This window comes from Gavialis gangeticus, unplaced genomic scaffold (assembly GCF_001723915.1).
Source record: "Gavialis gangeticus isolate Ggan-Ray unplaced genomic scaffold, GavGan_comp1, whole genome shotgun sequence".
NCBI lineage: Eukaryota > Metazoa > Chordata > Crocodylia > Gavialidae > Gavialis > Gavialis gangeticus.
The window spans coordinates 9,809,824-9,823,877 of NW_017729004.1; the positions used below are offsets into that span (position 1 = coordinate 9,809,824).

The 14,054-nt window shown below is 46.0% G+C and overlaps 1 protein-coding gene across 1 annotated transcript in view; it reads left to right on the forward strand.

Moving 5' to 3' along the window:
• CRHR2 (corticotropin releasing hormone receptor 2) overlaps positions 1 to 14,054 on the forward strand; it is a 251,210-nt gene that overhangs the window by 194,406 nt on the left and 42,750 nt on the right. The window contains exon 9 of the mRNA XM_019508079.1: positions 9,267 to 9,352. Coding sequence (XP_019363624.1) covers positions 9,267 to 9,352 — 86 coding nt within the window. The remainder of the gene's footprint in view (positions 1 to 9,266; positions 9,353 to 14,054) is intronic.

Here is a 14,054-nt window from a genome sequence, read left to right on the forward strand (position 1 = left end):
GAAAAATGGGTTTGTTGACACAGTGCCCCAGAAATAATAAGGCCTTGATGAATAACTGCATGCTTTTCTAGATGCAGTATAGGAACTTCACAGCCATTTCTCCTGGAAACCTCTCTTTGCAAGCATAAATTCTTTCATCATTTGATGCTATTGCTGATATGGAGGAATATAAATGCCAGCTGTCCTATCCTTAGCTGGTGGAAAGCAGCATAATTCCAGCAAATAACTAGAGCTATATTGACTTTCTTCAGCTAAGGAGCCACTCCTGTATTTCTACTGTCAATAATGGTAGGCTCTTGCAGACACAACTGTCTTTGCTGCATTTAGTCCAGGTGACCAGCATCTGGGCTAGCTTCACCTGGGTGTGAGGAGCTACACTGCAAAGACATATGTCTGATATGTTGCTGGGCTTTCTGGGCTGCACGGTTGTATCCCAGTGGATTGTGGGAGAACTTGTCTGTCTTTCTGGGAATATGGGATAATTGTGGAGAAGCCTTAGAGGACTGAGAGCATTGCATAGTTGGGTCTGCATTCTCATTGCATCAAGCCCAAGGGAAAGTAGAGCCTGGCTCTAACCCATAACCCAGCCAGGATGGAAAGCACGACTGTATGCAGATGAATGGTTTATATGTATGGAGACGAAATAGGACAGGGGCATCACAGTCAAATCTGGCTCGCTCTACAGTGAAAACTGCCTTCAGGTTAGAGATGGGTGAGTAACTGATTCTGCAGCTGATTGGCAATTTGGAAAACCAAGGTGGGGGAAAAAAAAATCCCGTCTTCCAAAAAGTTAGCTTTGCCCCCAACTTTGTCCAGAGGGGACTGACATATTTCATTACAACTCAGAGCAAAATACTTTGTTTTTGATTCCAAGTAATATGATTTTTTTTTTTTGCAATAAAATGGAAGGGAATTTTGAAGCAATCTGTTATTTCGGATTTAAAAAAATGAAATGCCTTGTTTCAAAAATGTCAAAAAGGAAACGTTTTGATTTTTTTTTCTTTTGCGTGATCTTCTGCACAAGCAGTTTACCAAAACCAAACTGTATTCACAAAATGTTTCATTGTTGGCATCTAATAAGTTTTTTTGTAGGCCAGAAAATTTTGGCCAGCTCTGCCTTAAATAATGTATCGGCATCTTGAATCCATGCACTCCACATAATAACCCGTAAGAAAGGGTTCATTTGGACAAGTGCTTCCAAAATACTTGATCAGCTTTTATTGAATGTAATTTTACAAAACTCCTGTGAGGTGGGTACAGATGAATAGAGAGGTATCTAGCAGGTTACCAGCAAAACCTGCAGGGGGGATGTGCAGAGCCCTGTGCTAACTCATGCTGGGGGTGAGGGGTAGACCGGGGGTGGAAGGGGAGGGAAGGGGGACAATCAGTGGTACCGGCCTCAGGGACCCAAAGTCCCTGGCTGCTCTGGGCAAGAAGCTTGCCTGGTTGCTGCTGCAGCAACAGCAACAGCATGCACCAGGCAGCTACTGCTGCTCTAAGCCCTGCTTTCCCTTAGGAGCCATCGTACTGGTGCCCTCTCCAAATGGGTGGCTGGGGCTGGTGCCCTTTTCAGCCACTCCAAGCCTCGCTTCTACACATTCATTCCACTTGGCAGCCAAGGCAAATGAATCACAGAGGGAATAAGCATGTTTCTCTGTTTCACATGGGATTTGGGGGGCTGAACTCTGAATAAAATCCAGGGCTTCTGTCTCCTGGTCCTGAGTTCAAATCCTCCCAGCACTGCTGACCTGGTGTTGCCCTGACCAAGTTACTTATCTCTCCAGTGCCTCCTCTGAAAACGGGAATAATAATATTTAGCCACGTGCTTCTGCTGGGCGGCATGACGATGAAGTCTGTAATGATTGGAGTAGCATGAATAGTGAGCCAAATTCTCTACTTTGTTAGATTGCGCCAGTGTAAGGCCCTTTGCTTTAATGGGCTTATGGTAGCATAGTATCTGTGTAACTGAGTAGAGAATCAAGCTAGAAAAAGCTAGTTAATCACAGATTTTGTTAAGGCCAGAAGAGGCTGCTTGGATCCTTGACCATATGCAAAGCAGAAGCCATAAGATTACAGTCAACATGACTAGAGCCCCATCTGCAGTGTTGCCAACTCTCATGATTTTTGGTGTTGTTCTTAAAGTCTAAGCTTCAGGAATGTGAAAAATTTAGCTGTCTTATATATAAATGTGTGTGTGTGTGTGTATGTAAATACAATAATACATATTATTTTTATATAAAAAATATGTATATGTCATAAATATATATATAAGAAAGAGCCAAGGTTTTCACATTCCTGAAGTGCAGACTTTAAGGATAATGCCAAAAATCATGAGGGTTGGCAATACTGCATCTGAGAACGGCACAGATGACTCCCCTCCACAACCATGTGCCAAAATGTCCAAGACGCTCCACTTTCTGATCAACCTCTTGTCAAGTTGCTCCAGAAACTAGGGTCCTTTGATTATAGGCACTTAAAGCTTTTTTCTGCCTCATCCTGGGTTAAGTTTTACTTTGCTTTTCAGCTATATCTATATGCCTCTGCAGAGTTTGGCCCAAACTCTGAGTGAGTTTCATAGGACTTTGAAAAGCATGTTGTGCCCATTAATCATTCCTCCTTGCGTAGGACTGGTCATGCATCTTCGTCCTGGAGGAGGTGGCACTCGGCACTAAGGGCTGCTCAGAGGCAGCCAGGCCATAAGCTGTGCCTAATATAGACCAGGCTTGGGTGTGCTGGAGGAGAGTGAGTGGGGCTTGTCGATGGCGAGTCCCAGGCTCACGGGTGGCCACGTAAACGAACCTTTGGAGGCACTGACCTGCCTCTTTCATCTGAATCAAAGAACAGAAGTGGCTGACCAATAACATGACATGACTCCTGCGTGCGGCCATATTCACCTTCTTTTTATAGTTCGGGTTCATTAGTTTCTTGCCGTTCGTAAGAGGAGCGGTGGCGCATTGGCAGTGCCCTCACCTCCCCAGCGTTCACCTGTGGCATGTTACATGCGTTCTTGGTATTTCAGCTCTTAAACCAGTTGCGGGTGAGGGGTTGCACTGGGGGTTTGGGCCATTCCCCTGGTTAACAATTGTCTGCGAACTGGACTCAATAGCCTAGAGGGGCCTTTCTAGTCCTATGTTCCTAAGGGTCTTTAGACTTCAGGGTCTGAGAATTTCCAAGGCACTCACTATGTGCATGACTTAGTATCTGCACATGTACCACAAGGACCTAGTGCTGTAAGCCACCTCTCACCACTTGCCACTACTATTTGTCCATAATACCCTTGTTCTCCAGAAAGGCCCTGCTTCTAAAAGTAGGGAAAGCCCTGTGTTTCCCCCATGCCCAAAGATCCTGCAACTGGTCTGACAAAAGACCCAGGATTGATGAAACCTATGCAGATAAGAAGGGTGCTCTCCGTGTAGCATTGAGCTTGAGTGAATGTCTAGCTTCACATTTTCCAGCACCACCTCTGGATCTTCTGATGCCTGCCCGTCATTAGTTCCAGCATCAAAGCATATAATCAAAATGCTAATCCCGTATCTTAGCTCTGCTAAAAACGGCTGGCTACTGTTTGTGCCCACAGTGCAGAAACATGGGTGCCAGCTCCATCAGCTGCTAATAAGGCTTTAGATGCAACAATAAGGTAGCTGGAAATTCGACTGCCCTGTACCAAGGGCAATCATATGATGTACCAACTGGTATAAAGCCGCCTACTGATGATGCACCTCTCCCTTTTCTTCTGATGTTTTACATCAGGGAGGGGAAGAGAAAAACCAATGGTTTTCCCCCTGGGCAGAAACCACAAATGAAAACATTGTTTCTTCTCACATACCACATCCCCCTAAGTAAGACATGCCCCTTGTTTTTGGAAGGTGTAGAAATATTTTTTTCTGGACTCAAGGCTCCTATTCTAGTGAAGAAGAGTCATCTTCCCCACTTAAGACATGCACTCCCATTTTTGAGGGCTGATTTTGGGGGGAAAGATGCACGTGGCATGTGAGTAAATATGGTATTTAGTATCAGCAGTAAGTGTCAGATCTTTCAAACATCGCACAGTTTTTACGTGGGTGAACTAAACTTCCCGCTCTCCTGACCAAGGACAGAGAAGTCCATGGAGAATAATCATTTCCACAATCAGCTGGGATTGTGAGAATCTGCTTTTCTAGTACAGGTTTGATACATGTCCTATTGGTGTGAGAGCTAAGCCCTAAAGGTCGAATCTTCTAAAGTACTTCATTTACTTAGGCACTTAAATCCTGTTTTCAGGCTTGATTTCAGAGGCTATGAATAGGGACCTACTTAATTTGCAGTTTAGCCAATGTCATGGAAACCATGAAATCTGGGCTTGTCCACAAAATCCATGAACTTTGCAAAGAAAAGAAAAAAACATTAATAAAAATAAAATGCTGGCTTCCTAGTGGGAGCCAGCTATCCTCGCTGCTGGGTGGGGGGGAGGCACCAGCTGGCAGGGTGGCTTGAAGGGCAGCAGGCAAGATGGCGACTGCCCACTCTTCCCCCTGCTGGGGCCTCTCCACCAATCAGCACTAAAGCGCGGGGCAGCACAAAGGGCAGCCAGCCATCAAGATGGCATCTGTCCCCTCGTCTCCCCACCCCCCACCGGGCCTCTCCACCGATCAGAGCTGAGGGGCAGGGCCTCTCCACCAATCAGTGCGGAGGGGTGGGGCCATTGTGAAATGTCTGCGAAATGGGCTCTGCACTTGAGAACGGGCTGCAAAAAACCCTTTGTCTAGCTGAGATTTGGGCTGTGCATCACTGAAAGGCAGTAGAATTGGGATTTTAAGTGCCTAGATCCCTTTTGAAAATGGGACGTGACTGGGTTAGTCATACCCAGATGGTCAAAGTTTTTTAGGTGGCTAATATCTATCAAGGGTTGCGGACAGACCTGAAAAAAGCCCCTCCATAAAATAGTGCTTTACTGGAAGATGAAGCACATTAGCTGGACCCAGCTCCGCAGCATCTGTATGTATGGCGCACTTCAGCAGGGCTTTTTGGTGCTTTTATCTAAAGTTGATTGAATCAGCTATTAGACAGAAACACCAAAAAGCCCAACTGAAGCGCTCCATCTATACAGATGTTGGGCGAGCTGGTTCCAACTAATGTGATGCCCCATATGCCATGCTTGGCATGGGGGCGCACCAAGCTTAAAGTAAAGTGCCCATTTTTTATTTTTGATGTCTGTAAGCAGCTCCAGTGGTGTCTCATTCCCACTGGAATAAGTAGTTGTCAGCCCTCTAAACCCTTTAGAAGACGTTGGTCTCAGTCCTTGCAACAGTGAATACCTAAGTACATTAAAACAAGGGCTTGCAGTGCCTAAATCACTTGTGAAAATCAGCTGTAAGGCCTTGGGGTAACATGTTAAAAAACAGCATCGAGTCAAGCTCCTTCACAGTGTTAAGAGTGTGTGTTACAACAGGGAGATCTAGTCCTGGGAGGAGGATAGTTTTTTATGCCTATACTATTTCCCAAGAGGCTTTGAATTCATTATCTATTCTCCTGAAGACCTGCATGTGATCCAGCTCACAAGAGCAATGTTCCTTTTTTAAAGGAACACCAAGTAATTCCCCAGCAGGCTTCAAAGCAATGAGACAGTCTGGTGACACTGAATATATTCTCCTGGTGTTTAGTGCCAGGAAGTGATTTATTTTGAATTATGGTGGAAATCCTGATGGTGTTTTTTTTAAAGTCCAGTGGGCCTGACATGATCATTTTCTGGAGCACAAGAGACTGCAGAAGGCTGGACTTCTACTCCCAGCCCTGCAGCTGTCCTGTTGGTAACCTTGGACAAACCACTTTAAGTGGGGTCTGAGTAAAATAGGATTAATGGTGCTAACTGGCACTGTAAAGCAGCGTTTCTTAACCTGTGGGTCGCGACCCAAAAGTGGGTTGCAGGATCATATGAAAGGGTCATGGAGACAAACTTTCAAAACGGATTCTCCTTTGAAGGAGAAAAATGTGGGAAACGGTGGGTTTCCCCTTGCAGGCTGGAGTTCTGCCCGCCTGCAAGGGCCTGCTTGGGGCTGGGGGGAGTGGGAGGAGGCTGGCAGCAGGAGGAGGTGAGGACAGTGTGCTCCCCTATCTGTTACTCCTTGTGCTGCTGGTGGCACAGCTGGCGCAGGGGTCTCAGCAGTAGCAGCAACAATGAGTCTCGCTGCCCCGCTCTGCCCTCCCGTGCTGGGTCTGGTCTGCTGGGCCATGGAGGTGATTGCTGCCCGTGCTGGTCCAGCCAGGCTGCAGCCCCATGCCCGCCGTGGGTGCACAAATATAGAGGGGGCATATGCCCTACACACACCCCACACACCCATCCCTTGCCCCACACCTTGGGTGAGTGGGGGCAGGGGGCAGTGGGTCAGGAGTGAGGCGCACTAACAGAGCTGGGGGTGAGTTGGGAGTGAGGGGCACCAGCCAGGCCAGGGGGCTGTTTCCTACTTAAGCTATTAAATGGGTCGGGACTGGCCATCGGTGTTAACAAGTGGATCCTTGTACAAAAAAGGTCGAGAACCACAGTTGTAAAGCCCTTTGAACTCGCCTGTGGTAAGATAGAGTACAGCTCTGGGATCTAGTGTTATTTCTTATGTAGGCTGACCTCCTACCAGAGGATTTCACGCACTAATTCCTGCCCCAAACCTAATCATTTGTGGTAGAACTAGGCGTATCTTTCTGCAAGACAGCCCGTCTTAACTGAAAGACTCTAGGTAACAGAGAGCGTCCCACCTACTTTGTTAATTAGCCTCTTTGGTTAATTACCAGCCCAGTTAAAAAATGTCACCTCGGGGAATTAAGATTTGCTCTAATTAGTTTGACATGTCTATCATCTGCTAGTTAATTGCCCACCTGAGCTTCCTCTCACCCCTTGTAGGAGAGACCTGCAGCTAAGGAGGAAAATCGGGCTGCCAGGCAGAAGAAGTAGGCTCCAGAAAGCAAGCCAGAAGAAGCAGATAAGGATTCGGTTCATACATGAATATAGTAGCTTTTAACCTATTGATCTATCCCAGGGCTCTCTGTAGGGCCCACCATCATAGTAGCTGAGTCTCCTCAGGAGTCTACCCAGGACTTCCAAGATCTACCTATGTTACACATAAGAAATAAATCTTCTAGTTATCTCAGGTGACACACTGCAGCCTTGGGGTCTCCCAGCCATGAATGGAGTATAACAGATTTACTTCCAGTTCCTTAAAAGTGGCATAGCTGAATGGCTGGTTAAAAAGGTGCTCTTGAAACACGTTCCTTTTTCCTGTGCTGGCTGGCATATCTCTGTGAATACAGCCTCTTGACATCCATCGCATCATCCCCCTCGGGTGACTGTGACACTCTTCATAACAGATTGTGCTGCAGACAGTTGTAGCAGGCATTGGGAAGGTAGGCAACCTCATGAATCATGTGCATTAAATGATTGTTATATAAGGCAGCAAAATGCTACTGTAGGAATTAATACATGACATTTTCCACAGGATAATGTTAGCAGAGCAGGGCCTTTGGGTAGCATAACAAACAAATAAAAATAGCACCGTTCTGCTCCTTGATCATGCGGCGGCCTGCCTCTCTCTCTCGATTGTCTGCACACCTAAAGAAAACAGATTAACTAAATCTCACTTTAATATTTGGAAGGGAAAGCGGCTTTCCAACTAGTGGGGAAGATGAAATCACTTGTTTGACTTAAGACTTAAATTCCTGGTATTCATGGCCACATAATTCCTTAGAGGGAAAAAACATTTTCCAACTGGAAAGGAATATCCCCCTTCAGTAGAAAGGCAAAGACTGAGTCACCAAGATGCTCTTCCCCAGTTAAGAGCCAGAGTTTTGCTCCTATTTGCATGACTACATAATAATGACTACAGAATGATCCTCACTGCTTGCACAGGCATATTCAGAGGCCCCATGAAATCATTGCCTATAGCAGTGGTTCTCAGTCCTTTTGGACTTTAGGTCCCTTTGGGGCACCAGGTCTGGGTGCTGACTTACAGGGGGCAGAAATATGACAGCTGCCATGCTCCTGGCCTGGCTGTTGCTGCTGCCCTCCGTGCCACCACTGCCCAGGGTGCACAGCTGCTGAGTTATGCCTGTCACATCCCACTTCTGCCTCCAAATGTATTTTGTCCCTGGGGCAGTCCTTTAGGCCAGCGTGTGCTACTGTGTTTGCTGGAGTTAGACACCTAAAATCCATATTTAGGGGCCTAAAGACATGCTGTAATAAGTAACAGTCTGATTTTCAGAGGTGCACGGTGCAGCTGCAGCTCCCACCGATGTTAATGGAGGTGTAAGTATCCACAGAGCCTCTCCGCTGTCTTCTTCATAAAACTCCCCTGTGCTGCAGTGGTGCCAAAAAAACCATTGCAGTAATTAGGTAACCAGAGGGCTGAGACCACTCTCTCTCTCAAGCTGACCAAAATTGGCACGCTGGTTTTTTGTCCTCTTCAGTCTGTGTGTCTGTCCATCCCTTGCCTCTCGTCTTGTGCTTAGGTTGCAAACTCTTTGAAGCAGGGGGTGTCTTTTCTTTCTCGGTTTGTATAGCACTTTGCATAGTGGGGACCTGATCTGCAGCTGAGGCTGTCCGTGGGGCCTCAGCACAAATAGATGATGATTAACAGCTACCATCAATGCAGTGTAAATCCTTTGAAGTCAACAGAGGCACCCGAGTGCAGGGCTTGCGTGAAACCAAAATCAAAGGCTCTGTCTGGCTAAAAGCTTTCACACTGGGTCATTATAAAGGGGTCATATCTTGGGAAGGTTTTTTGCTGTTTAAAATGAACCTTTTTCTCTGATGTATCCAATATAGGCTCACTGTGGACCTGTCCTTCATGTAGGTGCTGAGTGCCAGCATGCTTCTGGTTCCTAAACATTTGGGAAAATGAAGAGCGGGATAGGTGCCCAACTAATCCCAGGGCAATGCATGGAACTCCTGATCTTCAAAGGGGCAGGCTACCCCCATACCAGGGGTTGTTTAAAATAAAGCATCACTTCTACCATGGCCCAGAGGTCTGGACTAAGCCAGCATCAGAAGGAAAACAGTGCAAGACAGCTGTGCTCATAGCCTTCCTTTCAGATGGCATTTTCTAGCAATCCCTAAGAGTAACCAAATCCCACAAATGCTGGTATTATGGGTAAGCCCCTGGCTCCCTTAAAGGCAATGGCTCAGAGATTGGCATCGGTGGGATCAGAATCGCTGTGTATGGCTATTCGTGTGCCTTCTGAATGCGTCTGCTCTTTTCAGTCAGTATTACCTTATGCATTTTTTTCTTCTTCTTCTTTTCCAGATAAATTTTGTATTTCTATTTAACATAGTTAGGATTTTAATGACAAAACTAAGAGCCTCAACCACTTCAGAAACGATACAATACAGGTAAGCTGGCCAGTGCTTTTCCAAGCCGTTCTTAGAAGTGTCCTGATTTTTTACACCATACCAATGGTTTGGGATGGGAGGGTTACCAATCCAGCATTGCCCTGATATTATCCTGGCTTTGTAGTGTAGGTTTATTCACCTGGCCTTAGCACGTACCCTTCCTTGTGCTCATTTGGCTTGCTAGGTATTATTATTAGTGTTGTTGTTGTTGCTGTTGATATTATTCCCCTTTCGTCTTCCCCTGGCTAGAGTGTGATTGAAATTTATCTGCAAAAATGCACCTGCATACACAATATGCATGCATATGCTCAGTCAGATGCAACTAGGATTTTGCATGCAGTGCAATTCTTTACCCATTTGCACCCCTCAAGGTTTGCATGAACCTAAATTGTGATGTGCAAAAGTGCAACTTTAAAAGAATAGCCTGGTGTTGTTAGCTAGATTGGCCCCACATATAATGTCATACATCAAGAAGGTGACTTCCCTCTAAGTTAAAATACAAGGGTTAGCGGGAACTAAAAATGTATCCATTTCAACATGTATGAAAATAGCTATAAAATTGACTGTAATTCGTTATACCAATAAGTAGAATCTGGACCGTTCCTATTGGGATTGCTCACAGTCCACTGAACTCATAGCAAGTTGCTGAATTAAGAACAAACCACACAGCTATTTGCTGTAGCTTTTCATAGTCTCATAGTTTCATAGTTGTTAGGGGCTGGAAGGGATCTTACAGATCATTGGGTCCAGCCCCCCCTGCACGTTCGCACGAAAGACTGCTGGGATCAAATGATCCTAGCAAGATGGGCGTTAAGACATTTTTTCAAGATCGCCAGGGTGGATGACTGTGTCACCTTTTACTTCAAAGAACACCACTTCGTCACTCTGCTGGAGCTTCGCAGTGGTCCCAGACCGGTCATCACAGAAGCTTTGCCCTTTGTAATAAAAGCAACAGCAAGCAGCTGGAGAATCTGACAGTCCCACCCAGCTGTTTCTGTGGCAGTATACACCTAGATGCTTTGAAAAATCTCATCTTTGCAGGGGTGTGGTAAGGAATTGAACCTGGTAAAATATCCAGGTTTGACTGTATTCGTGTAGCTGAATTGACTGATCAGTCCAGGAGTGCACAACCCATGCCTAATTGCTTAGAGTCACATATTGTTCTAGGTGTCAGTATTGCTATTTGCACTTCCAAATAGCTGACCTGAAGGCATGAACTAAGGTTTGTAGTCCACATTTCTCAGGCCTCGGCAGAGTCAGAAAAAAGTTGAGGTCAACAGGATTGGGCCACGTGTTTGTGCCCACTAATCCAGTTGGCCGGGGCAAAGCAACATGAGTGTTTGTGCCCACAAATAACTGATTATACAAAGTGAGACCTGACTTTTGCCAGACATGATGACCTTCCAAGATGCTCCATGATCATGGATGCCAACATCTTGAAGGAATGGGCCTTTAGAGTCTAGATTAGTGCCTTTCTGTGTTTATAGAGGTCTCCCATATTCTGAAAGGAGCAGGGCTGTCAAGGAGTGCACCACAAAGACTTCCCAAATCCTTCGTATGACTGAAATCTCAGCACACTAAGGGAAGCCCTTACATGGGCTCTCAACACACCCGGAAGCCTTTACATGGGCTCTCTATTCAATCCTAAGGAAGCTTTCCTCAAGGAGCATGGCTTTTGTGTCAGGAGGGCTCATGCTTTTCCTTTCACTTCTCTCAGTAGAGCACGATACCCATTTAAGCTGTGGGGTCTGAGGATGCCGCTCCAACTCCCCTCTGCACATTCATTGAGAAATGAAGCCCCTTATAGGAAAAGTATCCATCTGGGGTGCTTAAGCTTCATGCAATAGGTCTAACGTCAAGAGGGAAACTGATTCTAGTCTCAGTTCCTCCTTCTCCCTGCAGTGCATGTCGGGGCAGGGGTCCAAACAACTCCCCCCCACCAAATAATGAGCCTTACACATTTGCCCCTGATTACAAATCATGTTAGTAAAGTTGCAAAACTTTTTTTGCCCATGCTCAACAAAAAAGCCATTTCAGTTTCTCACACGTGCCACAGAGTGCAGTGTGGGGTCCCAGGGATTTTCACCTGATGTTCTAAATCTAGCAGCTGTAAAGGTGGCTTATGATGTGAGATCAGGAGGCGACTCTGTGTTGAGGCCCCTGCCTATCCCACCCCCAGTACTGTTTCCTTCTTCTCCCTGCTGACTTGTCTACTCCCACCTGGAATATTATCCTTAGACCTTTGAGGACAGGAGCTGTCTTTTTCTGGTTGTGCTTCTACAGCACCTAAGGCAAGGAAATTCTGGTTCAAGACTGGGCATCTTACATGCTCTACTGCCATACGGATAATGAAAAGTGATGCCGCATTTCCTTGTATGCAACACACGCCAGAATAAGATGCGTATCTTGTTTTTGACAGGCAGAATGAAGAGAAAAATGATTTTTCTTTGCAATAACTGAATAGCAGCAGCTAAGGAGCTGAGCCTGCACATTGTTGTGTTCCATTTAGATTGGGTGCAGAATTACCACATTTACCTGAATCCAAGATGGCCTGGAATTTAAGATGACCCACCCCAATAATTAGATTGTTTACACGGAAAATGTATTAATTTGTTCTAATTTTCTCTGTATAGAATCTAATTATTGGAGGGGCATCTTAAATTCATCCCCCAACTGCTGCAGCAGGGAAGGCTGGGGCAGGGGGGCAGGCAGTCAGGGGGGAGGCATTAGGAGAGCAGACAGTAAAGGGCAAGAGGTGGGGGCAGGCAGGAGGAGGTGGGGGGGCAGGCAGTGGAGAGGAAGGCAGTGCAGAGGGGCCCTCCACACTTGACCTCTGCCCCTTGCCCCCCTGCTTCTTCTGGAGTTACACAGCTGCTAGATAGGGGCTCCGTTTTGGACGGAGGCAGGATTTAGATGCTTAAGGCCTGCATTAGGAGCCAGATGTTCTCCCACCTATTAGGCACCTGAGTGGATGTAGGCACTTAACAGAGGACCCTTTAATTTCTCCGAATCGATTCAGAAAGATTCGGAGAGGTTCCACCCTGCTCAAATCCCTTAAAAAAGATTATCACAAAAATGGGTAGGTTTCTCCTCCTCTTCCTCCTCCTCCACCTCCTCACTGTTTCTAGTCTTCAGGCTAAGGTAATGGATGGTATGCTACTGCACCCTTGACCACAGCGGGACATTGGCTGGCATGGTCCCCCTGCTTTACCTATGGCAGGCTGGTGTGTTATGTCTTATGGTTGTATCAGGACTGCCTATGTAGTTTTGCTAAAAGGTTAATCAATTTGAACAGGATGGTTTGGATAGAGATGATCCTGTCTCATTCAGTGGGTTGGACTGCACCTCTGGAGTCCCCTCTAGCCCTATTTTTCTGTGGTTCTGTGATGCACAGGGTAAGACCTGGCCCTTAATATTTAAGACCTTTTGCAACTCCAGGCCTCGTCCTCTCTATGCCTTTGTCGCTTCCTTCTGTTTTTGGGACTAATGCCAGTTTCTTGTCTCATATGGCTGTTGTGAAACAAAATGACCATGAGGTACTCAGATATTCAGGGTGATGGATACCCATGATAATAAAACTGAATGCAACTGAATTGTCTTTCAAGTTTGACTGCTTATACCAAGTTTGAATTTTGCCATTTATGGTCCATAACGTGTACTCTACCCAGAACTTCCTTTCCAGGTGTACTGAATATGCCGGCTATACTCCCAATAAAAATTAACCTGGCATTTGTATTTGGTTTAGAGCCCCCAAATCAGTCAGTACTCTAATCCAAAGATGAAGCCAACAGTCACAAATATCACTATTTAAATTCAGGATCTTACTCCTGTCTTTTGATAGGAAGAATCCCCCATACATACTGGGTGTGTCTACACATGCATCTACACTGGCGTAAATTTACTGTGCAATAAGAGGGAATAGGCCAGCATCTGCACATGCAGGCATTAAAACACATTAACACTGTGTGCTAAAGTTAGTCCGAAGTCAGTGCACACATACAGTGTTACTGCGCAATAAGGCATCTACACGTGCATTACTGTGCAATAACTAATCAGGCGTAAATTTGATACCATCATGATGCAGGTATCAATTTTATGCTCAAGTTGACATAAGTCACCATGTTTACTATGCAGTATAGGCATGCACATGTAGACGCAAACCCATACTGCACAGTAATTTTGGTTACTGCACAGTAAATGCACACGTGTAAATGCACCCACTGTTTTCCAATCCCTATCAATTGTACAGATCCAAATTGGCCATTACATTGACACTCTTTAATGCCCCATAATGTTATAATCATATATCAGTTTCTCTTCTGATTCCATTAACAGACTAGCAAAAACAGTCATCATTAGGGGTCTACTTAAATCACAGTTAAACTTACCATTTTTTACAGGTGATTGTGGCATAAAGAGCAAATTCCACGGGCATTTTGCAGATGTGTTTGGGCAGCTCCACCCCTTAGCACTGATTGGCAGAGAGGTGCCCAGGGGGGAGGAGGGACAATGGGGCAGCCTCCATCTTGACTGCTGGCCACCCTGCATGTGGCCCTGTCCCTTGGCGGTGATTGGAGTAGAGGCCTGGGGAGGAGGAGAGATGAGGGGGCAGCCACCATTTTGCCTGCTGGCTGCCATTCGTGTGGCCCTGCTCCTTAGTGCTGATTGGTGGAGAGGTCCCGGGGGGGCGGGGGTGAGGGGG